This window comes from Anguilla rostrata, chromosome 11 (genome assembly GCF_018555375.3).
Source record: "Anguilla rostrata isolate EN2019 chromosome 11, ASM1855537v3, whole genome shotgun sequence".
NCBI classification, from domain to species: Eukaryota; Metazoa; Chordata; class Actinopteri; order Anguilliformes; family Anguillidae; genus Anguilla; species Anguilla rostrata.
In genome coordinates, this window is record NC_057943.1 from 34,321,225 (window position 1) to 34,346,342 (window position 25,118).

At 48.4% G+C, this 25,118-nt stretch overlaps 2 protein-coding genes across 8 annotated transcripts in view; one reads left to right on the forward strand and one right to left on the reverse strand.

The window, feature by feature from the left end:
* The window catches only part of LOC135234683 (SPRY domain-containing protein 3-like), a 43,386-nt gene extending 24,376 nt beyond the window's left edge, over positions 1–19,010 (forward strand). For all 4 annotated transcript variants that reach the window (XM_064299524.1, XM_064299525.1, XM_064299527.1 and 1 more), the window contains 5 exons: positions 7,439–7,588; positions 12,781–12,838; positions 18,074–18,193; positions 18,364–18,488; positions 18,857–19,010. In XM_064299524.1, coding sequence (XP_064155594.1) covers positions 7,439–7,588; positions 12,781–12,838; positions 18,074–18,193; positions 18,364–18,488; positions 18,857–18,991 — 588 coding nt within the window. In that variant the 3' untranslated portion in view covers positions 18,992–19,010. The remainder of the gene's footprint in view (positions 1–7,438; positions 7,589–12,780; positions 12,839–18,073; positions 18,194–18,363; positions 18,489–18,856) is intronic.
* Positions 19,011–22,654: 3,644 nt separating this feature from the next.
* lima1a (LIM domain and actin binding 1a) overlaps positions 22,655–25,118 on the reverse strand; it is a 36,385-nt gene continuing 33,921 nt past the window's right edge. For all 4 annotated transcript variants that reach the window (XM_064299531.1, XM_064299528.1, XM_064299530.1 and 1 more), the window contains exon 10: positions 22,655–24,975. In XM_064299531.1, coding sequence (XP_064155601.1) covers positions 23,967–24,975 — 1,009 coding nt within the window. In that variant the 3' untranslated portion in view covers positions 22,655–23,966. The remainder of the gene's footprint in view (positions 24,976–25,118) is intronic.

The window sequence follows — 25,118 nt, forward strand, 5'->3', positions numbered from 1 at the left end:
TTCCCAAATTGGCGGCAGGAGCAGACTTGCTCGCAGCGCGTTATTTAAAGAGCGCTGGTGCACATCTGGAGCGCGTTTTTAATGGCGTGTAAACAGGCGTGTGATGCACCCGACGCTCGCTGCGCAGATGTCATGGAAAAAAAGAGGAAAGGTGTCGTTGCAAAACACCCGGAGGCCTGGGAAACTGGACGAGCCCGAGACCCAGGCTGGGGCCGGCCTCACGGACAGCGTGCGAGCGCGAGGAGTTCTGGAACCTTCTCTGCTTCCAGCCTCCTCCAGCCCCGTCGCAGCGAGAGAAAAATCTATTTCAGTCAACTCCCTTTGAAACGGCTTTTTGACGGCCTTTTGAGTTATTTTGGGAGGAACGGCAACAGGTCAGCATATCGGTTATAAAAATGAACGGAGTGTCTGTTTGCACCCGGGTGAGAATAGTCACACGGCAGCTATTCGGCTATTTACACGCGGCCCCCTCACCCCCACCCCTCGCCTCCACAAAGCCCAACAAGCTGTGGCTCTAGCCACTCACGGGTTATGTTAACAAGTTTGTAAGTCCCGGTTCTGAAGCACAGCACGCTACGACTCGGGATCGGAGTTAATGTGAGTCCATGGGGCGGTCCCTGGTGCCCGCTACTGCGTGGCAGAGACTGTCAGACTGTCAGACTTGGTCCGGCCTCATGGAAACACCCCCTCACCTTTGTCCTTTACGCGGTGCAGCAGATCAGGACTCTGATGCTGTTTCTAAAATACACATACAGTACATATACACATACAGTATCTAATGTGTGCCCGGGTGCAAATAGCATTGTTGGCTACTGGCACCTGGGTGCTAATAGCATCTGCCAAAAATTAATTAGATTTAACCTGTTGAAGAGTAGGATTTTTTGGATTGTTTTTTCCTCTTCTTAATTTTAAGTCTGTGTTCTAGAAATCCATTGTTTTCTATCAACAGTAGTGACTGTGACATCAGCATTAGAATGTTCAGTTAAGAACATTCTAATCACATATTTGTGATCTCAAATCTTAAAGGCTAACTGACCAGTTACGTATATCATTGTGTACATTTTGGTCTATTGATATACAGTTATAGTAATGATTATCATTGTAGTGTTTAACTTGCATACGTGCTCGTTGGTTTCAGTGTGAAATAACAAATAATTCAATTCATTTAAAAAATTGAATGTCACATAATGAATTGTGAATGTAATGTAATAGAATGTCAATGCAATGGTGGGGAGTCCCTTGTCCCCCTGGCTCGCTCTCACTCATAGCTTTCTATGGAGCTTGGGGGGAGGATATTGTCTGGGAATTTGGATGTTCTAAAACATGCTGCACCTGTTGCCTGGGCAGCAGGTCAACAAAACAAGCTCCTGCACCCCCCACCCCCCCCCCCCCCATGACAGGAATGAGAGAAAGAGAGAGTCTGTCACCACTCTACATGAATCATGCTGAGGGCTGCTGGGAGGGGGGGGTGGCAGGTTAATTTAACGTGCCCCCTCTCGTCAGAACTGCGGGGAAAGGTGTGACTACCTACTCCCCACCCCCACCTTCCTAAAAGATTGGAGCAGCGGCTGTCTGGGAGTGAGGAGCGCGAAAGATCAAAGGGGGGGGAAGGGGGGGAGGGCGTCAGTGGGTGCCCTTCAAATTAGTGCCCCGTTCCTTGGCTTGAGGAGGCCTTGCCGGGAGCACGGAGAGGCCCAGAAGTGGATTTGAGAGGTTGGTGAAAGGGTAAATCGCTCTGTGTTCCCTTACAAGCCAGACCCCAGAGTTCCCTACAATCCTCAATCCTCTGAGTCCCTCAGAGCCAGTGACCAGGCGGGAACAGGGGGCTCTGATCCCCCAGGGCCGCTTTGCTTCCATCCTGCCCTTCTGCTCTGTCCTGGGTGACTGTTAAACTTTTTGTCCTGGATGCTGTGAAGTTGTCATGATGTCATTGCGAAATTACAATTTAGGCGTGTTTGGTTCATGTTGTGATTCGTCTTGCGGTTCTTGTTCAAGTTTTTGTTTTGGTACTTGTGTAGTTCATGTTCGTTGTTGGGTGGTTCTTGTAATTCTGGAAGTTCTAGGTTTGGTTCTTGTAAAGGCTCATGCTTTTGTTCTTGTAAATGTTCTTGTATTGGCTCTAGCTAAGGTTTTTGATGTAGTTCCTGTTAAGGTTTTTTTTTTTTAGCTGGTAAATGCTATCGTGAAAGTTCTTGTTTTTGTTCTAGTTACCTGGCTAAACTGTCCTGGCTGAAAGTTTTACGTTTCAGTTTATCTGTGAAGTGGAAGAAAGCGCGGAGGAAAGTGCTTCTGTGAGTAAAGTAACTCGGCGTGCACACGGTGCTAGGTGGCATCGCCTAGCCGTCGACGCGACCAGGGGAAAATGCGCTTCGGTGCCAGCCCGCTAACTTTCGCGTGCATGCCTGCCTGCTGTGGATTAAGTCACTGTGCGTGCTGGACTTTTTGTTTATTTTCTGCTTCTGTGTGTAGGTCTCACTTGTGTGCTGCCACATCCAAGGAGATTGGTTCCATTTCTCCACAGTCACCAGACATTCTTACCCTCTAACGCCCCCCCCCCCCCCCCCCACCCAAAATGAAAAACTCCCCACATTGTCTGACCCGTGCCTGATGGTTTTTTTTTCTTCGTTTTTATTGAGATGAACAAGAATGCAAAAATTTGTAAACGACGGCCCAGAAATGTTTTCCATGACTGTTAGCAGTTGGCTTCTTTTTTTTTTTTTTTTTTCGTGCACGGAAATCTCTGGGTAATTAAAACGGCGTGTAGCGAATTGGAAACGGTGGCCTTAAAGGAGAGGAGAGAGGGGAGGGGAGGGGCGGAGTGGAAAAAACTCTTGTGTCTGCGCCCCAGCGGCCGGGGCGGGGGTCAGCTTGGGGCCACACGCTCTCCAGAGCCTTTGGAAGGGCCGAGGAGCATTTTACAGGGATGATGAAAATAAATAAATAAGCAGAAAAGCCTGGAACATTTTACGGGTCATTTTGATGACTCAGCTCCGCTGCACGAGAACCTAGAACAAAGCAAACTCACGCAAAAAAAAAAAAAAAAAAAGAACTGGAATTGTTACATTTTTTTTCCCCAACAGTGGAACTCATGTTCTTCGGGGTAGGATTAGTTTGTCTGGTGCGGCCTGTCCCCTTCTCTCCCGCGGGCATCAGCACAGCGTAACAGTTCTGTGCATCGGAGCATCGTAACTCAAGGGGCACAGGCGGCAATCCGAAATCTAGGCTCCTAATTTTATTTGTCTTTTTCCTGGGGGCGATTTTTACAACTTCGCGGGGGGCGGGTGGGTGCGTGCGTATCAGCCTGTTGAATCATGCCTGCAGCTGCAGGGTCCAGTCTGCAGCTGTGGACACCAAAGATTGACCAATTGAGTGTGTCGCAAGGGCCCTCCCGTACATTTGAATTGCAATTTAGCCCTGAAGCAAGATTCAGTTTAGATTTCAATGGAGCTGACCCTTTGCATAAATAGCTTTTTCTGGTGTTGTTTACAGATGGCTGTCATAGGTTAATCACATTGACATGACCTGGTCTTTGCCGCTTCTTGTGTAGCAGTTTGCGTTGATGTGAGTTGTCTTTCATCGTATTCATTTCGAGCGGATGAACGATACCCTCATTTTTTCCGCTGTTTCGGGCTCTTGAAACATGACCATCCTGGATGTGGGTTTGGAACTCCGCCCGCCCGCATCTGTTCTTCGCAGGAAAGAATGCATCTTTGCTGATTGGCTTGTTTTGTCAAAAACAAATTTGTCACATTTCAGCGATGGCTAAAATCTCAGCATGCTAATTGAATTCCAGCCACGGTGTCCTTGTGTTGGGTTTGAATTTCACTGGATTCTCATTGGCTCCTTCTGCAGTTTGTCCGGAGAACTGCAGCGTATAACTGTGGACACCTGTTCCAAAACCCACGGATATTGCTGTAATATTACTGTATATCACAAACCAATATTGCTGTATAACACAAACCAGCCCTCAGAGACGATGCCGAGTGCTCTGGACTGAGTGGGGGTGTTTCCCTCAACAAAATGGGACATATCCCAATTTATCCTTATTCTATTTGGAGATTTTTAATGTACAGGCGGGTGACAAAGGAAAAACCAACTTAGTAAGGTGTCTTAGTAAGGTGTTGGGACACCACAAGCCACCAGAACAGCTTCAGTGCATGCAGGCATAGATTGTCCAAGTCTTTGGAACTCTACTGGAGGGATGGAACCCCATTCTTCCAAAATATAGCCTATTTCCCTTGGGTGTTGAATTGGGTTGAGACCTGGTGACTTTATATTGATTTGCAGTGACCCTTTCCTCTAAGGGGACTAGTGGACCCAAAACATGCCACGAAAATGCCCCCCCACAGCATAACAGAACCACCGGACCCCCTCACTGCTGTAGGGGTCAAGCATTCTGTTCCGTTCTCTTGGTGGATGCCACACATGCACTCGCCCCTTTTGTCGAGAATATGGTGAAGGATGACTCATGTGACCATATCACTTTTTTCCACATCTCTGTAGACGACTGCTTATGGTTTTTGCACCACTGAACTCTCAAATGTGTATTTGTCTTTGTAATGAGGGTTTTATGCTCTGCAACCCTACTATAATATCCCTCTCTATGTAGTTGTCGACGGACTGTTCACGCTGACAGTCTAATCATGTCCTGCACTGACATTCTCCGTCACCTGAGGAGGAGTTGCTCTTCTGTCACATATCACACGAGCATCACAGTCATCCAATGTGCACTTTTGACTACAGTTTCCAACCCTATTTACTGATGTCTTTCCCATAGATCTGAATGTGGGTGTCACTTTAGTTACTGTTCCTACGGAAACACTAGCCAGTTGAGCAGTGTGTTTGGCTGAAGCTCCTGCCATATGCGTGTCCCAATAATGAACCCTCTTTCAGAGTCACTTAGACCTTTTTCTCTTGCCATCTTGATCCAAAATCGATGTCAGCTCTGCCTACTCAGCATTTATATAGGCTACACGCCACAGAGCATGATAGGATGTTAATTGCTTAATTGCATCATGCAGTACACCAGTATGGAAGCATCTGCGTTCGTTATGTTTCTCCACTCATTTATTCAGGTTTTCCCTTTAATTTGTCACCCGTCTGTATGCATCCCAGGCATTTGGATGAGATGAAGCGTGTGTTATTTTAGGGGGGTTTGAGATTAAAAAGGTCAGGAATCTTTTTAATAGTAGAGAGAGAAATTGGACGGAGGTGCCGGAAATATCCGTATATCCATATAATGTAACACGGAAAAATTGGTGTGTGCCGAGTGTATGGATATTAATGAATAAAAAGATGCAGCTGTGACTGTAAGCTGGATGCTGTAGGGTGTAAAATAGTCCCTGGCTGTTCTATTGTACTGTATAGGCGGTAGGGTGTAAAATAGTCGTTGGCTCTTCTATTGTACTGTATAGGCGGTAGGGTGTAAAATAGTCGTTGGCTCTCCTGTTGTACTGTATAGGCGGTAGGGTGTAAAATAGTCGCTGGCTCTCCTGTTGTACTGTATAGGCGGTAGGGTGTAAAATAGTCGCTGGCTCTCCTGTTGTACTGTATAGGCGGTAGGGTGTATAAAAGTCGCTGGTTTGCCTGTAGTTCTGTGCGGCCTTTCGGCCGTAGAATAGTCACCTCCTCCCCACCTTTGGGAAAGTAGGTGTGGCCTTGATCTCAGGTACCCGCCCGGCGTAGTATGCAGTATGGGGGGGGGCGTGGTCTGTTGTATGAGGGGGCACAGTCTGCAGTATCAGGGGGCGTGGTCTGCAGTACCGAAGGGCGTGGTCTGTTGTATCGGGGGTGTGGTCTGCAGTATCGGGGGATGCGGTCTGCAGTATCAGGGGGCGTGGTCAGCAGTATCGAAGGGTGTGGTCTGTTGTATCGGGGGTGTGGTCTGTAGTATCGGGGGGTGTGTTCTGCAGTATGGGGGGGTGTGGTCCAGCTCCGGATTGCGAGGGCCCTTCGCCCAGTCTTGTTGGCCTGGCGCGGTCTGACACGGCTCCTTCCTTCCGTCGGTCGTAAGGCAGAGCTGCTCGTTGCCACAAACACAGGCCCAAACAGACCGGCCCATCGCTGCCCGCGCTCCTCTCATTCATGTTGAATTACCCCCCCAAAGTCTGCTGGCCCGTGCCCAACATGGCCTCTGATGGACGGGCAAAAGGCTGTAATGGAAAAGCCCCGCTGTCTGTGTGCGTGGGGTTTTTCTCTCCTTTCTCATCTTTCTGTCTTTCTCTTCCTTTCCTTGGCTCTTGTCTCTGCTGCTCTCCCTCCCTTCTTTCTTTTCTCTCAAATTCAAGTCGTTTGATTTGAAATGTGGTTTTATTTGCCTGATGGCTGTTCAGTGCTGTGTGATCCCGTGTCTTTTTTGCGGTGTTAGAGAATCTGACAATCTCTCTCTCTCTCTCTCAACCTGTCTCTTCACTCTATGTGAAATTAAATAAAATGAAATACATTAAATCTAAACAATTGAATTACTTAGTAGTAACAGAAATGACATAGTTGTTATCTACAACAATAATAGAAATAGAAATAATAATTGGAAGTAAAATAAAGAATGAAACTGGAGATGCGCTGCTAGTTACATGATAATATTAAAAAAATATTTACATCGCTTTCTCTCCCTCCTTCAATCTCTCTCTCTCTAGCTGTTGGAGTACACAGGGAAGGGGAAGAGTATAATAGATGCTCTCTCTCTCTCTATCCCCTCTCTAGCTGTCAGAGTACACAAGGAAAGGGAAGAGTATAATGGGTGTGCTCTCTCTCTCACTCTCTACTCTCTTACGTGGATACAGGAAGGAGAGTAAAGCTCTCTTCTCCAGCTGTGGAGTACATAGGGAAGGGAAGAGTATAATGGATGCTCTCTCTCTCCAGCTTTGGAGTGCACAGGAAGGGAAGGTATACAGTCTCTCTCTCTCTGTCTAGCTGTTGGAGTGCGCAGGGAAGGGGAAGAGTATAATGAATGCTCTCTGTCTCTCTCTCTCTAGCTGTTGGAGTGCACAGGGAAGGGGAAGAGTATAATGAATGCTCTCTGTCTCTCTCTCTCTAGCTGTTGGAGTACACAGGGAAGGGGAAGAGTATAATGAATGCTCTCTGTCTCTCTCTCTCTCTCTAGCTGTTGGAGTACACAGGGAAGGGGAAGAGTATAATGAATGCTCTCTGTCTCTCTCTCTCTCTAGCTGTTGGAGTACACAGGGAAGGGGAAGAGTATAATGAATGCTCTCTGTCTTCTCTCTCTTAGGTAGTCAGAGGAAGGTAGAGCTCTTGTTCTCTCTAGCTGGTGGAGTACACAGGGAAGGGGAAGAGTATAATGAATGCTCTCTCTCTCTTCAGCTGTTGGAGTACATAGGGAAGGGGAAGAGTATAATCGATGCTCTCTCTCTCTAGCTGTTGGAGTACACAGGGAAGGGGAAGAGTATAATGAATGCTCTCTGTCTCTCTCTCTCTCTAGCTGTTGGAGTACACAGGGAAGGGGAAGAGTATAATGGACGTGGGCCTGGCCCAGGCGCGGGCTCCTCTTAGCACGCGCTCTCACTACTTCGAGGTGGAGATCGTGGATTCCGGAGAAAAGTGTTACATTGCCCTGGGTCTGGCGCGGAGGGTGAGTGAGCTTCGTCACCATAATCGTCATCATCATCGTCATAGTTCCCATTATCATCCCCAGGGAGGCTGCGGTTTTAAATTACACCATGTTTCAGTGTGCTTATATCAGCGTTCTTATGTCTGTGTCCTTATTTCAGTGTGCTTATATCAGCGTTCTTATGTCTGTGTCCTTATTTCAGTGTGCTTATATCAGCGTTCTTATTTCAGTGTTCTTAGTGTTTGCCTGTGTCCTTATTTCAGTGTGCTTATATCAGCGTTCTTATTTCAGTGTTCTTAGTGTTTGCCTGTGTCCTTATTTCAGTGTGCTTATATCAGCGTTCTTATGTCTGTGTCCTTATTTCAGTGTGCTTATGTCAGCGTTCTTATTTCAGCGTTCTTAGTGTATGCCTGTGTCCTTATTTCAGTGTCCTTACAATTGCAAGAAAAAGTTGGTGAACTCTTTGGAATTACCTGAATTTGGACTTCTTTATTAATTACTCATTACATGTGGTTTTATCTTCATCAGTCACAATAATAAACAAACACGTTCTGCTTAAACTCATAACACACAATCAGTTGCACTTTTCATGTCTTTATTGAGCACGTTGTCTAAACATTCACAGTTCAGACTGGAAAAAGTATGCGAACCTTGTATCTAGTAGGAACTGGTAGGATCTTTTTTTTATCAGTAATAACCTCCAACAAATGTTGGCTATAGCTGCTGATCAGACTTGCACAATGATTAGGTGGAATTTTAGACCATTCCTCCTTACAAAATTGCTTCAGTTCAGATATTTCCCAGATTTCTTGCATGGACAGCCCTTAAATATACACCAATCGGTTTCAGCACAACCTGCTTTGACGGCTAATAAAACCTGCCCTTCGTGGTTTGTTTGAATTACAAAACCGGCGCATTGCCACGAATATTCTCTCGGTATGAGTGCAGGGAAGGATAAGTACATGTGTCCACGATTTTGAATGTTGACAGAAATTGCACAATTTTGGGAGGCAAATAAAATAATTGTATTGCTGACCTAATGACCTAATTGAGACGAACTGGCTGCACTGGTGTAGGCTAGTGCACTGTATGCCCCCTGGTTAAACCGAACACCGTGACAAGCCTAGCTAAAGTCGCACCGGAGAGGTGCTGCGCGGGTTGCTGCTGTGAGTCGAGGCGGTGGTGCACACTGGATTATGGGGTCTGTGACGCTCACTTCATTTCTGGTGATTTCTAAATGATCCTGTTACACACTGGCGTGATGTGTTCCTGTTACTAACTCACTGCACACTGGTGTGATGTGTACTCATTACTAATTCACTGCACACTGGCGTGATGTGATCCTGTTACTAACTCACTGCACACTGGTGTGATGTGTTCATTTAACTGACTTATGTTACTAATTCACTGCACACTGGCGTAATGTGTACTTGTTACTAACTCACTGCACACTGGCGTGATGTGTACTTGTTACTAACTCACTGCACACTGGTGTGATGTGTACTCGTTACTAACTCACTGCACACTGGCGTGATGTGTACTTGTTACTAACTCACTGCACACTGGTGTGATGTGTTCATTTAACTGACTTATGTTACTAACTCACTGCACACTGGTGTGATGTGTTAATTTAACTGACTTATATTACTAATTCACTGCACACTGGCGTGATGTGTACTCGTTACTAACTCACTGCACACTGGCGTGATGTGTACTCGTTACTAACTCACTGCACACTGGTGTGATGTGTACTCGTTACTAACTCACTGCACACTGGTGTGATGTGTACTTGTTACTAACTCACTGCACACTGGCGTGATGTGTACTCGTTACTAACTCACTGCACACTGGCGTGATGTGTACTCGTTACTAACTCACTGCACACTGGCGTGATGTGTACTCGTTACTAACTCACTGCACACTGGCGTGATGTGTACTCGTTACTAACTCACTGCACACTGGCGTGATGTGTACTCGTTACTAACTCACTGCACACTGGCGTGATGTGTACATTTAACTGACTTACGTTACTAATTCACTGCACACTGGTGTGATGTGTACTTGTTACTAACTCACTGCACACTGGCGTGATGTGTACTTGTTACTAACTCACTGCACACTGGCGTGATGTGTACTTGTTACTAACTCACTGCACACTGGCGTGATGTGTACATGTTATGGTTATGCATGGCCTGCAGTGTTGACACAGGGTAGCAGAAAGCAGAAACAAAGGTGGGTGGGTGGTGGGGGGGTTCATGCAGGGGGGGGTTGGGGGGGGTGTATATCTGTTGCAGGAGATGGATTTGGGCCCCCATGCGGTGGAAACGCAGGCGATAACGGCCCCCAGCGCATCAGATAGGGCCCCCAGCTCGGCAGGAGCCCCGCCCCACGCTTCTTGGAAGCGCATTATTTATTTACACTAATGGCTTTCGCAGCCTGGGTAAATGGGGGAGGGTGGTGGGGGGGGGGGGGAGCTGGTGTTTCGCGGTCTAAGCGGTTTCTATTCGAGTGTTTAAATGATGAGGTTGACTTCGGGGTCACTTCACTTTCACTCCATTTCATAACAATCGGCTTTTTTATGGCCGTGACACAACGTAACAGAAATTCGGCATGTAGGCTAGTATACACATGCATATCCAAATATAAACACATGAATGTGTGTACATATACACAACCAGCTTAGGATTTTAAAGCCAAACCTTTGCTCAGATTTCCATTCATTTTCAGATAAGGCTAATCAAATCTGAAAAATTAAGCAGTGAAATGAAGAAATGATTAAATGATAAAATTTATACAGTTGATAAAAATCTGAATTGTGTGTACATGCATGTGTGTGCTTGTTTGTGTGTGTGTGTGTGTGTGTGTGTTTGTGTATGTGTGTGATTATGTGTGCGTGTGTGCATGTGCACATTTACACACATGCGTGTGCATGTGTGTGAATGCGTGTTTGTATGCGTGTATGTGTTTTTGTGCATGTGCGTTTGTGTGTGTGTGTGTGTGTGTGCTCGTAGGTGTTTGCGTGCTTGTGTGTGTGTGTGTTTGTTTGTGTGTATGTGTGTGCATTTGGGTGTGTTTTCTGTATGTGTTTGTGTGTGTGTGTGTTTTCGCGCGTGCTTGCATGCGTGTGTGCATTTGGGTGTGTGTTTGTGTGCGTGTGTTTTTCTGTGTGTGTGCCTACGTGCATGAGAGCCACAGTGCTCTCCGATAGAGTGAGATTTGTTATTTTTGCCGTATTATTGCTTTGATTGACTCATTATCCTGCTGCCGTCCATCCAGTGAGTTTCGAGGAATTTGAGGAGGCAGTTCCAGTACACTTCAGAATTCATCCTGCTGCTGCCGTCAGCTGTCACATCATCAATAAGGGCTAATGAGCCAGTCCCAGTGGCAGCCGTACATGCCCAGGCCATGACACTGTCTCCATCATGATTGGCTGATGAGATGGCATGCCTTGCTATCGTGAGCAGTTCCATTCTTATTCCACACTTTCCTCTTTCCGTCACTTCGGTACAGGTTAATACTCGTCTCTTCTGTCCAGAATACTTTGTTCCAGAGCTCTAGTTCTTTTGTGTACTTTCAACCTGGCTGTTCTGTTTTTGAGGCTTACTAGTGGTTTGCACTGGTAAGGTGAACCCTCTGAGGGTGTGCTGGTGTAGTCTTCTCTTTATGGTAGTCTTTGAAACACCTATGCCTACGTCCTGGAGCGTGTTCTTAATGTGTTCGACAGTTGAAAAGGGGGTTTTCTTCACTGTTGAATGCATTCTTCGGTCATCCACAACAGTGGTCTTCTGTGGTCTACCTGGTAGTTTGCTGTTGCTGAGCTCACCAGTACATTCTTCCTTCCTTTTGACACACCGAGTGTCTCTGATCGATTTATTTAGATTTTTCAGCCTCACAATGCCCTGCTTTATTGGCCATGACACTCATTTGTTAGCTTGCTGGTGCATGAACTAGTTATGCAAAGACACACTGCTGGCCAAGAAACGGCTGAGCAGCCAATCGTCCAATTACTTTTGCTCCCCTGAAATTGGGGAACTTTCTATAAAAAGGGCTGTAATTCCTACACAGATATCCACAATGTGGATGTAAACACCCTCAAATTAAAGCGGACGGTCTACACTTTAAGCTGATATTCATTGTTTTATTTCAAATCCAATGGGTGGGGTAGCGCCAAAACAACAGAAATTGTGTCCCTGTCCAAATACTTTACACACTGCACTGTGTCTCTTAAAATTAATAAGTCCTATTCACTCTGGATGTGCAGAGGCAGCCCCCTGATTGGTTGATTCACATTGACGGAGGCGCGTTGTGTGTCTGTTTTTTGGCCATATATGCTAAATAAATATGTTAAAAGGGGTGACAGACATTTGACTGCGATGGCCTCCTTACTTCCCCTCAGCGAAAGCCGCACCTGGAATGACACGTTCGCTTTGCATTACATTACATTACAGGCATTTAGCAGACGCTCTTATCCAGAGCGACTTGCACAACTTTTTACATAGCATTTTACATTGTATCCATTTACACAGCTGGATATATACTGAAGCAATGCAGGTTAAGTACCTTGCGCAAGGGTACAATGGCAGTGTCCTTACCCAGGAATCGAACCTGCGACCTTTCGGTTACAAGCCCAGTTCCTTACCCACTGTGCTACACTCCGTCCGCGACGTTCCCGTCAGGACGCGCGCGGTAAAACCCCCGGGCAGAGGAAAAGCCGAGGCGTTGGCGGGCTGCGGCGGCGGAGGCTCAGAACAGCTCGGGGCGGCGCCCCCGTAACGCTCGACCGCGCTGGCGTGTCGCGCTCGTGTGAAGCGCTCCCCCGTCCCGCGATCTTATCGCGCCGCCGGCTCACCCCGCTGCTTGTGCTGGCAGGGCCGGGTCCGACGCTCTCAGCCCCAGTGGAATTTGTGAAAATGTAAGCCGTCCCGGTTCCCCCCAGATAAGGGGGCCCTGCTAAGAAAAACAAATGATGTAATCTAATGTACTTGAAATAACATAAACAAATACCTGCAAAAAAATCTGATGAAACGGTTAAAATGTTGCCCTGGAAGAGGGTTATATGATCTGAGGTACCGACAAGCCAAGGGGGCTTTTCCTTGGTGCATAGCGGTTGTCTGTATGCTGGCTTTATCGCAGTAGTAGGTATTTTTAAATTTCGGTTTTTTTGAAACAGTGGGAGCGGAATGACTGATTTACAGGACTGTGTCTCTCCGCAGGATTACCCTAAAAACAGACACCCAGGGTGGAGTCGAGGATCGGTGGCCTACCATGCGGGTGAGTCTAGCGGTCTCTCTCTCTCTCTCTCTCTCTCTTTCTGACACCCTTTCTCTCACTCTCACTCTCTCTCTCACCATCACTCTGTATGTTACAGACAGGATCTCCTTTGACCACAGAAAACAGGGAGTTCTTTCATTTAAAAACAGGCATTTAACATGGCCACCTTATGTGCCTCACAGTTGTGTGAGGGACAGCTGCGCTCTGAAATATCTAACTTCCGCCATGCCGATTAATCTGGCCCTTCTTGGGGTCTAGCAGGTAATTGATATTATAAGCAATGAATGGATAAGGAATTACCACTAATCACAGACCAGACTAGCCCAGGAACAGCCCCCACGCCCCCCCTCCCACCCCATGCACACACCCACACACCCCCAAACACACACAAAGCCCCTCTCCCCCAAACACACACCTAGCCCCCCCCCACACACACACACCCTGCCCCCCCCACCGGTGCCCCAAGCAGGAGCCAGAGCCCTGGAAGGGATGCACTCATCAAAGCAGTCTGGGACATCTGAGGGCTACGGAGAGGCAGCGGCGGTCGATAAGAGCCCGTCATCTCATCCAGCGGAAGCAGCATCTCCCACAGAGAGATACACAGATGCAGAGAAAGAGAGAGAGATTGAGCTAGCGGGAGATATGGAGAGATAGAGAGAGAGATTGAGTTAGTGGGAGATACGGAGAGATAGAGAGAGAGAGATTGAGCTAGTGAGAGATATGGAGAGATAGAGAGAGAAGGAGGAAACAGACTGTTGTGAATGTAGTGTTGACTGTATCAGTCAGATCCTCGGGATGTGAGCTACAGTTGGGAGGCAAGAAGTTAAATATTTGGGTACGGGTCCGAGAGTTTACTCACTGATTACATCACAGGTCAGCCTCCAGTAGTCAACAATGCTAAGTAGATTCAATCAAATGGCAGTGTTTACCTTCGTCGCTCAAGAGAGTAAACTACAAATAATAAATTACCCCAGGTTCACACAGGACAACCTTAAGGTCACAGGTTCGATTCCCAGGTAGGGCACTCCTGCATAAATGGAGCCGTGTCAGAAAGCTCAGTGAAACGCATAGTCCTGCAGTTCCACACAGAATTTTCGGCTTACAGTGCTGACCCAAACCGTAGGTGCAGAATGGGACAGGTGTGTGGGGGAGGTCGTTCGCTCCGTAACGAGCCATGCCCGAGGAGCTGTGGGGGGGGGGGGGTGGGCTAATCGCGTCAGCCCCAGCGGGGCATGTGGGCTCTGTGGAGGCCTAAGCCACCGTGCTTTGAGCAACATCTGCCCTGCAGCAGGAGAGAGAAGAGCGAAAATAACTCCGGCTGCTCCTTTCTTGGAAAATGGGGACTTCCGCGAAACCCTGCCTCTCGCTGACGGTTGCGCTGCTCTGCGGCTGCTGCCGTTGTCTTTGTTTTGGTTAGGCGTGTGGCGAATGGGTCTTTTAATTATTAGTTTCACTGTTAGAATTATTTCGGGTTATCGCCTGTAAGTTGGACCGTCCGTCATAGACTTTTGGCATGCGCTCGGTTGCGACTTAATTAGGAACACCTGCTTGCTAACGCAAACGGCCTCCTCCTCCAAACAGCGAGCCGTGTGGCTGAAACTCAGTGTGCGGAGCGTGCGGGCTTGGTGGAGAGGTTCGGTTGTTCTTCGAACAAACATTAGAACGGGCAAGATGTGGTGATTTAAGGGACTTTGACCGGGGTGTGATTGTTGGTTCCAAACGTGGCGGTTCCAGCATCTCAAAAATGATGGAGATTATGGAGAGTGGTGTCATAAATAAAATCATCCAGCGAATGGCCGTTCTGTGGGCAAAGACTTGTTACTGACAGAGGTCAGAGAAAAATGGGCAAACTCGCTCAAGCTACTGGAAAGTCCACAAATGCTCATATAAACAGCTGATTACAACGGCGGTGTGCAGAAGGGCATCTCTGTCACAACTCGTCATATCTTGAAGCGGATTGGCTGCGACAGGAGAAGACCTTGCCGGGTTCCACTCCTGTTAGCTAAAAACAGGAAGACGAGGCTACAGTGATCACCAAAACTGGACAATTGAAGACTGGAAGAACATTGCCTGGTCTGTGCATATAGACCTGATGTTAAGGGGTAGATCTACATTCCTGTTTTAACCATGGCCACATAGTGCCCTGTGATTCGGTTGTTCTCTCATTGCTTCACTGCAATTGGAGAGTGAGGCCTCCTAACCCAAAAAATGGGTGGAGCTCCTATCTACTTTCAGAGGAGATATGAACCTTGAGGTGATGTCATACCCTGCCTGACCTGGTACCTACAGGAAGTCCTCGCTTCCAGTTACATTATCAGGTGAAATGCACTGCCCTTTGACGTTCAGAATTGCCCAAAGCCGCGCAGCACAGTTAACAGTAAACTCGCTTTAAATGCAGTGATATAGCTGAGGGGTTGCCGGCTCGTGTCTTGGTGGCGACAGCTCCTCGCTTTCCCCCCTCTGGAACAAGGAAGCGGGCCGCTCATGTGAGACGGACGCACGCTCGTACGTGGAGAGTCCGCACGTGGGTTCGGGCTAACGAAACACCCGCTGGACCGCGGAGTCATTGGCCCCACCGGTCAGCGAAAAAACGCGCCCGCGTGCATCGTGGGAAATCGAATCTACCGGCTGACAGACTAGCGGTTTTTTTTAAAGTTTTTTTTTAGTTTTTTTTTTTAAGAAAGTATATCAAAAAGGAGCTAAAAATGTGCTCTGCTAAATTTGCTGAAGTGTGAGAAATAACCCCCGAGGTGAGGCTGGACGGGACGAGCGTGGGGTTCAGAGCTGTGCGTCTCGCCCGCACGCGCTCAGTGCGGCTCGTCTCTCGGCAGAGTCGTCTCTCTCTCCGCTCACCCGCCCCGCCGCCTCGCTATTTTTAGCCTCCCGCCGATAAGCGTACTCCCGTGTTTGTTTTGCGCGCGTGTTGTTGTGACAGCGACCTGCATGCGCAGTAATGATGGATACTTCATCTTGCGTGCCCCCTAACAGTCCCACCCCCCACCCCCCACCCCACCCCACCGCACCCCACCCCACCCCTCGTGCTTGCCGTCCAGATTGTTTAAACAGTACCCGCTGTCTCAGACGGGTCCCATGACAACTCCACAAATATTTACCCGGCTGCACGTTCGTTTTCGTCTGCAGCGCAACGTTTTCGTTTCCCTTTATTTTTGTTTTATTATTTATTTTCAAATATTCTTCTTCTTTTTTTCTTTTTTTTTTTGTAATGTTTTGTTTTTTTCTGGGGCAAAAAGTTCATGCGTAGAAAACTGTTTGCTTGTGTTTTTCGGCGTGTTACTTTAACAGCACCTGTGCCGGTCGGTGTGGGACACGCGTGCCCTTCGGGTGTCTGCCTGGGCGTGCCGGTCGTCTGGAGTCCGGGGCGTGTCGCGCGGGCGTCGCGGAGGAACGCGCGCGGCAAACACGGGCGCGCTCGCTAGGGACAATTCGAGATGCACCCGGAGGGGCGGGCCACCGAGGTCCCCATAAACCCGTACGGAACCGTGCAAGTTCGCACAGGAATTCGCATCGAGGCGACTTGCGAAGAAGTGTTCTTCCCTGACGCACCGTTTTAATGGCAGTTCACCTCAGTTGAACGTGCGGGCGCAGGGACTCTCTTTCAGTAGCCGGGCTTCGTCGTCCCCGCGTTTTTGAAGGACAGGATGAGAGGGCCGGGCCCCGGGGCGGGGGTGACACGCTCTGTCGCTGTTCCCTACGCGGTACGCAGAGCTGCGCAGTACCAGAGGAGCGTCCGGTAGATTTTTTTTTGGGGGGGGGGGTGCTTTGGATCTCGCCATCATTCTGATACAATGAATCTTGGTCTCATCTGTCCACAAGACCTTTTCCCAGAAACTCTGCAGGCTCTTTTGAGTACTTCTTCGGAAACTAACCTGGCCACCCTGTTTCTGCGGCTAGTGGTTCGCGTGTTGCGGCCCTCAGTAGTTCTGTTTACAACGGCTTCTGCGGACAGTAGTCGCTGACGCATCCGTGCCTGCCTCCTGAAGAGTGTTTCTGATCTGTCAGACAGGTGTTTGGGGGTTTTTCTTGGCATACCAGGCCCTTTGGGGTTACTGAACCTCACCAGTGCTATCTTTCTTCTTTATGATATTCCAAACTGTTGATTTTGGTAGGCATACGGTTTGGCCTATGTCTCTGATGGTTTTTCTCATTTCCGGTCCTTCTGTTGACAACCGCCAATAACAGACTCCAAAGGCTATCAAAAGCCCGGTAACAAGACTAGATACTAAAAGCTTGCTTATACCTGCATTGGCCAAATCGGACTTCATTAGTGAAGTCATTTGTCCTGAACATGATGGTGCCCTGAAATGGAGGGCTATGCATAAAAAGTTGTGTCTATATACAGTTTAATAAAACTTGAGAATCTGCACTTTAACCACGTGTCAAATGTTTGATAATAAATTTAATATTGTAGAGTACGAAGCTAAGTCGAGAAAAATACATCTTTGTCCCAAACATTATGGAGCTCACTGTATATCAGCAAGCTTGATGCTTTGTTTCAGTCTCAGTGTGTGTTTTCATGTGTCTCTGTGTTTCTGTGTGTGTAACTCTGGGTTGCATTGTGTGTCGCTGTGTTCCCTCTGTGTCTCGGTGTGTGACTCTGTGTGTCTCAGTGTCTCTCAGTGTGTCTCAGCCTGTTTCAGTGTGTGACTCTGTGTGTCTCAGTGTCTCTCAGTGTGTCTCAGCCTGTTCCAGTGTGTGTCTCAGTGTGTCTCAATGTACATCTCATTTTGGCATTCAGTGTGTGCCTGTGTGTCCGTATGTGTCTCTGTGTGTCTCTGTGTGTCTCAGTGTGTCTCAGTGTTTTTCTGTGTGTGTCTCAGTGTGTCTCTGTGTGTCTCAGTGTTTTTCTGTGTGCTTCTCAGTGTGTTAGTGTATGTCTCATTAGAGAGATCATCCTCAGTGTGTCTCAGTGTTTTTCTGTGCGCATCTCAGTGTGTTAGTGCATGTCTCATTAGAGAGATCATCCTCAGTGTGTCTCAGTGTTTTTCTGTGCGCGTCTCAGTGTGTTAGTGCATGTCTCATTAGAGAGATCATCCTCAGTGTGTCTCAGTGTTTTTCTGTGTGCATCTCAGTGTGTTAGCGTACGTCTCATTAGAGAGATCATCCTCAGTGTGTCTCAGTGTGTCTCAGTGTTTTTCTGTGCGCGTCTCAGTGTGTTAGTGCATGTCTCATTAGAGAGATCATCCTCGATGTGGCTGAGACTCTTTTCTCACACAGACGACGGGAAGGTTTTCAACGGCAACGGGGAGGGGGACCCCTTTGGCCCCCGCTGTTTCGAGGGGGACATCATGGGCTGCGGGATCCTGTTCCCCCGGGACTACATCCAGGATGGCGACGGTGAGAGGGGGCTCGAAGAGGGGTGGGGATTGACTCTCTTAAACCATCACCAAGTTTTGTCATTACGGGATATATTCTGTCCTCACACAGTATTCTATGTGTGTGTGTTTGTGTCTGTCTGTCTTTCTGTCTGTCTGTCTTTCTGTCTGTCTGTCTTTCTGTGAGTGTAGATGACGGCGATGATATGGACTCCTTCGAGATGCAGAATATTCTCTACCTGAATGATGAAGATGAGGAAGAGGACAGAGAGGACAAAGAGGAGATGGAGCCGGAGAGTGAGGCCAGGAAGGTTATGGTGAGCAGCTCACGCACGCACACACACACACACGCACTCACTCACTCACTCAGACACACACTAACACACACACACACACACACACACACACACATACACACACTCACATGCACACGCTCACTCATACACACTCACATACAGACGCACACACACTCACTCACACACATACACACACACGCACACACACTCACTCACTCACTCACACACACACACACACACGCACACACACACGCACACACACTCACTCACACACATGCGAGTGAGTACGAGCCTCTCACCATAACTACCAGAGCACGGAAACATGACTGTTATTTGTGCGAATCTCAGCGAAGCAGCCGGTTCACTGTCGCCCTCTTGTGTCCTCTCAGGTGTTCTTCACCCGAAACGGGCAGGTGATGGGGAAGCGGGAGGTGGGGGTGCCGGTGGGGGGGCTGTACCCCACCATCGGCATGCTGAGCAGCGGCGAGAGGGTCAAGGTGGACCTGCACCCCCTGAGCGGCTGAGGAGGGATGTAGACACGCCCTCTCAAAAAAAAAAAAAAAAAAACCTCAGGAGACTGGCTGTCCCACATCCGTCGCCGGAAAAGAGACTTCCTGCCCTGGAGACGATTCGTCAGGATTATCTAAAGATATATATTCACTGTTCCCTTCCGCTTCTTTAAGCTGCTGCAAGCTTTCAAAGGCTTTCTGATCCAGTGGGCGGTTTGTTCCGTGTGATTCTGTGATGTGACTGGATGGCAAGGCCCTTATACCAGGGATCATCAACTCTGGCCCTCGAATCCAAATCCTGCCCTGGTTTTCCTTTCTCCCGGGTAATTAGTGCTACTGATTGGCCAGACTGTCTTCACACCTGACTCCCAGGCAAAGGGAGGGTGGAAAACCAGCAGTTCCCGGCCCTCGAAGGGCCGTGAGTTGCTGATCCCTGCCTTATACTATTGCAGCTTTGGGGTTTGAAACGCTGCTGGTGTTACTTTAACTTTCCACAAGGGGTCACTGTTTCTTTCCGTTAATAAAGAGAAAATACAGTTCTGCAGAAGCTCAGGGACGAGCCTTTGGGGAATGGGGGGTCGTTCAGAACCGAAATGCTTACAGCTTCGAGAGTGAAGTCTAAATACACTGCACGACTCATTGTAATTAGAGTCATTCATAGGAATGGTTACTTGCTTTACTGTAGCCTCGGTTTTTAAAACAGGCTCACATTTTGTAGATACAAATTATCGTTAGGAATAAATAATCGAGAATCAAACAAGCTGTAAGCCGGGTCTCATTACACCATTGATTTCTTTTGCTGTTTTGGTGTTCCGAGATGCGGCATAATAAGATGGTAATCAGCAATTAACAACTTCAATTTGCAACAGTCAATTGACAAATGCTATTAACTGTTTATTAACAACTGCTATGGACAACTGTCAGTTAACAACTGCTTTTAACGCCTGTGAATTAACAACTGCCAATTAACAGATGCTATTAACAGCTGTTAACTGCTAGAAAAATAATCTACCCGTCTTTCCTTGTCAAAAGAGGAAAATATGACCAACCGTATGTTAATGTCACAAGGACTGTAGCTTACGATGCCGCAGAGAAATGGAAAGCTATTGACGAAGTTGAGCAGTGGAGAGCACACACGGCCAGACGATAGCCAGGATGCTAAGGATGGCTCTTTCCAGGTCAGAAAAGGCCTGGCCCCAGCCAGGGAACACTGAGAAGGGGCGCTGCAGTCTGCGAGGGCCCCCAGCCCAACTTAAACTGCCTCAGTTAATTACAAACCTCCAGTGTGTCTGCAGACTCCTTTTAGTGCGTCCGTCTTATCACTCCCCTTTTTCCCCCCATGTAGTCTCGCCGGACCCTCAGAGCAGTGCTTCTCAAACTCGGTCCTGCGGGACCCCTGTGTATTCTGGTCTTCGTTCCAACCTCAACAGCAATCCCAGAATTTTAACAAGCTGTTAATTTTTCCTTAATTAGGCATCATGCTTTAGAGCTGGGCTCCCCAGTCTAATCCAAAAAGGGCCAGTGTGGGTGCACACACCTGATCCTGATTCTACTAATCAAGGTGCTTAGCAATGACTCTAACACACTGGCCCTTTCTGGAACCCCAGCTCTAAAACATGAAAAGCACCTAATTAAGAAAAATGAACAGCTTGTTAAAATTCTGGGATTGCTGTTGAGGTTGGAATGAAAACCAGCGGGGGGTACAGAGGGGCCCCCCCAGGCCCACGTTTGAGACCCACTGACTCAGAGAGACTGGCGCACAGTCACACTGGGAGTGGCGCATCTGCAGCGCTCCTCAGTGAACGGAGTGACTCATTTCCATTAAACGCTCCGTCTCTGCGTCACTGATAGGAATGAACACGTGAAGTAAACCCTGTGAACCCTTGAGAAAGGGAAGGACTGTCTGTGGGCCTTCCAGGTTCGCACCCTGTTCGGCCGAACGAGCCGTCTTTAACTGTGCTGTTCGTTTCTCTGGGGTTCTGTCAAACTGATCCAGGGAAAGCACTGAGAATGTTTCTGTGGTGCCTGGAGAAGCGGCCAATAAGGAGCTTGCACACGTGGCTACAGTCAGAAATGATCTGGGATTGGCTATAAATATGTCTGTTGCAAATTACACTCACATTCACGTATGAACGCCAAAATGATTGTTAATGGGGTATAATATGTTGTGTATATATATATGAATATATTTTTATCTACATAAATCACCTTGAAACAAGGCATGTATTTACAAATGATCAATATGTCCTCTATTACATTTAAGTCTTAAAGGAATCAGCACTGTATTCCCTGGTCATAAGGTTGGGTGGGAGATGTCTGCTACACAGTTCTGCTGTGTGCTGTCATAGATTGTATAGACTAACCAGATATTGAACTCCATATCATGAATGAATGAAAGGAGCATGGCCAAAGACAATGGGTGTTCTGACTTGGCCACGCCTCTCGTGAATATTCATAAACTGTCATTTCACCTCTGAAGGAAAGAAAGCCGGTGCTTATCGTCTAGCTACGATAGAGAATCTGTGGTGTTTTCCCTCCTATTGGTGATCTGGCAAGGCAAGGCTGGTCTTTCCACGGGGGTGTTGTGGTTGATGGAGAATAATTTAGTACTTTTATGCACTTTTATTGGAATTCCGTTACCCCGCATATCCTAAAAAAGCTTCCCAGCCATTAGAAAAGGAATCCTCAGGAAAATTTAGTGCAAAACTCCACACACCCTTCACCCGTACAGTACATACCTGGCAAGGTTTTCTGATGGGTGTGTGTGTGCGTGTGTGTGTGCGTGCATGTGTTATTTAGGCCACGCGAGAAAGAGTAGTGCGTTTGTGTTCTGTGGCATGGACTCTGTGTGTGTGTGTGTATTATGGAAATAAGCCTAGGTCTGTAATATAAAAGGTTGTGGAAAAAACAAAAAAAAATGGACATGGATTATCACGAACTGTACTGCCTTTTCCACACTCCTGTGCTTCATGCCTGTTTAACATCAGCTCGATGTGCAATAGGCATGTTTATATTCCTCTCAGTTTGGCCAAACATGCCAGTGTTTTTAGTGCTTATGCATTTGTGCTCTCATGTCTACATCTTCACATCTGAGGCATCAGTTGGATTTTTTTTTTCCCTTTTGTATGTTCGTTACTTGTATAACATTGACTGGTGAGTGCCTACAAGCTGTAAAGAGAAAATATTGTGTATAGTATACAAGGGTAAGTTCATATCTGCTTGAATTAATCAAAGTTTAAGGAAAACGTATGGAGTTTGGAGATTTAGTAAATTGAAAGTACGGTGCGTTTACTGTATATCTTTTTCGGTAACGGTAATGACCCCATGTTCGCCTGCGGAGTCTGAGGATGGACTCAGCCTGCACTGTGACGCTGTACGAGCGGAACCAGCCATGCTGATGCACTGTAATAAAGATGGCTGCTTCCAAAAAGAGTTCACTGTCAGCCTTTTCTTTCGCAAAACACATTCCCTCCAGCACAAAGAGACAACACCAGGAGTCGTCCAGTCAGCTGGAGGACTTACAGTTCAGATGATGTTGAAATAATGTAGCTCTGTATGTGTGTGTGCGTGGGCACGTGTAAGCATGTGTGCGTAGACTGTGATATCTCATACAAATACACATTTCTTGATCATGTGTATGCCAACAAGCTGAAAATATCGGAAAAATCACCAGACCAATATACGTGAATCATTTATTAATATTTAAACAGTAACATGAAGAAATTTAGTTTGGACCACTTTTAAAAAAAAACAAAACATTCAGTTCTTCACCCCCCCCCCCCCCCACCCACAATCAAACAGAATGCAGCAAGCGTTGCAGCAGTTAATAGTCTGTATATATGACTGGCTATGAGAACGAGCGTTCAAATCTCTCTCTTCCATCCATTCTGCTGACTTCACCTCTAAAACCGCCCCCAAAAAGTGAACACGCCTCTGTACAGAAAAGGAGATGAGGGAGTAAATGTGAACCAGAAAGAATCCTCCCCCCCCGGAACGTTCCGGCCGAGCTGCACCGCGGTTAGCTGCGGTTAAACCGGGTTTAAACCGCGGGACCGCAGTTTGAGCACCGGAACTGCAGCCGAGTCTGAGAAATGAGGACTAGCTTCAGATGTGCTGCAGCTCTGTGGACTACGGGCTTAAACCTGAGCTTCAAGCTGCGGACGAGTACCCTGCGGTTGAGCCAGTGTGCCTGCCCACCTGCGCGAGGGGTGTCCATCACACCAAAACAGCCAATGGCTGCAAAAGCAAATCGCTCAGGTCACGCCCACTCTGCCCCCCCCCCCCCCAGATACAAATCCCACCTAGCAAGAATTTACTCCTGCTGTTCCAGCGTGCGTTATGACTTAAGGGGATGTTGGGGGACGGGGGCGACCGTGGTCAGCTCTTGTGCACCAGGCGCTTAACTCCTAGACTAAACCTGAGAACGATCGCGGTCGTCTTTCACGACGACCGGGAAAACGTACAAAAAAATCGAATGAAAGGTCAATTAAAAACCACTTCCTTGCGCGTTAGCCCTTACTCTGTCTGAAAACAGCTACTTAGTAAGTGGGTGTTGTTTCTCAGCATATAAAAGCTGGAAAATTGCATAGGAAAATCATTTTAAAAGACACAATACAGACACCTTTTTTTTTTTTTTTGGCTTGGTTCGACATTTAAAAACATACAAAAAAGTGCAACAAAAAAAAAATGTCGGAATGGAACGAAGTACCAAAATTCCTGAAAACCGTGCGTTTAATCTATCCTTGGATTCAGACCGTGGTTCAATTATTAAAATAATCTCTAAAAAAAGGGAGTCGTAGTCGTAGAGCGTTCGGTACGTAGTACGGGGTACCGTGAGAAACGTTAAAGCTCGAAGGTGGAAAGTGGACTTGCAGTGAAGCAGCGGTGCGGGTTCCGTCCGTGCGCCTGGGTCAGAACTCGGGTTCGGTCAGAGCAGGCCGCCGGGTCGCGGTCGGTTTGAGGAGCTCGGCTCCTCTCTCAGTCCTCCTGCTCAGCCAGCTCTTTCCTCCTCCTCCTCGTAGTAGCGATTCTTCTTGATCATCTCCTCGGCGGACACCTCCCCCTCGCCTCCCCCGCTGCTCTCCTCCCCGTCCCAGAATCCCACGTCCTGGGACGTCCGGTTGTGCTTTCCCTCCGCCGGGGGGGAGGGGGAACCCATCGGGCGTTCCAGAGGGGACTCTTCCTCTTCCTCCTCCTCCTCCTCCTCCCCCTCTTCCTTCGTCTCCTTCTCTTCGCCCATTTCGTCTGCTTCCTCTTGTTCTTCCTGTCCTGGGCCAGTCATGTCCTCCTCCTGTTCTTCCGCTTCCTGTTCGTCTTCCGGGTCGGCCCCGCCGTTCACGGCGCTGTTGTCGGGCGTGGCCGCCACGCCCCTCTTGGCGTCTCTGTCCTCGCCGTCGGGCCGGGGGGCGGGCGGGCCTCTCTCCGCCTGCTTTCCGCGGCCGGTGTCCGGGGAGGGGGCGGGGCTTGCCCGGGAAAAGGGGCGGCTCCGCTCCTTGAGGGAGGAGTTCTGGCGCAGGTCGGAGAGCTCGCTGTGCTCGGGGCTCTCCGCGGCGGGCGGGGCGCCGCCCTCGGGGGGCCACTTGGCGCGGACGGGCTTGACGGCTCCGCCCTCCGGGGCGGGGCTGGCCCCCGCCGCTCCCCTCTCGGTGGGCGGCGGCCAGGAGATCTTGAGCCGCCGCGTCTCCACGGGCCTCTCGGGCGTCTCGGCGGGGGGGGGCGGCGTCTCCAGGGTGGCGGCCAGGACGTTGACCTTGGCCAGCGGCGACTCCTCCACCGTGGGGCTCTCCGGCTCCGCCCCACGCCTTCCTGCCTGCCCCGCCTCCAGCTTCCCCTGCTCCTCCGCGTCCTGGTCCTCGTCCCCGCCCTCCTCCCGGGCGACCCACAGCTCTTTGTGGGGGCGGTGGCCAAAGCCCTCGTCATAGTTGCCCTTGGCTTTGAACAGCTGGCTAAAGTGAGGCTTGCAGTAAACGTTGCTGTGCAAGGAGGCGTAATTCCCCAGACTAGACATTAGAGGGAGACAGAGGCCAAAGATTATGAGCATTTCATTTTTCCAAGAAGAAACTTCATTTGTAGGGCCATCAAAAAATATAAAATCCCTATAAGGGTTAAGAATAAAAACATAGTTTCCACAATCTGCTTCTTT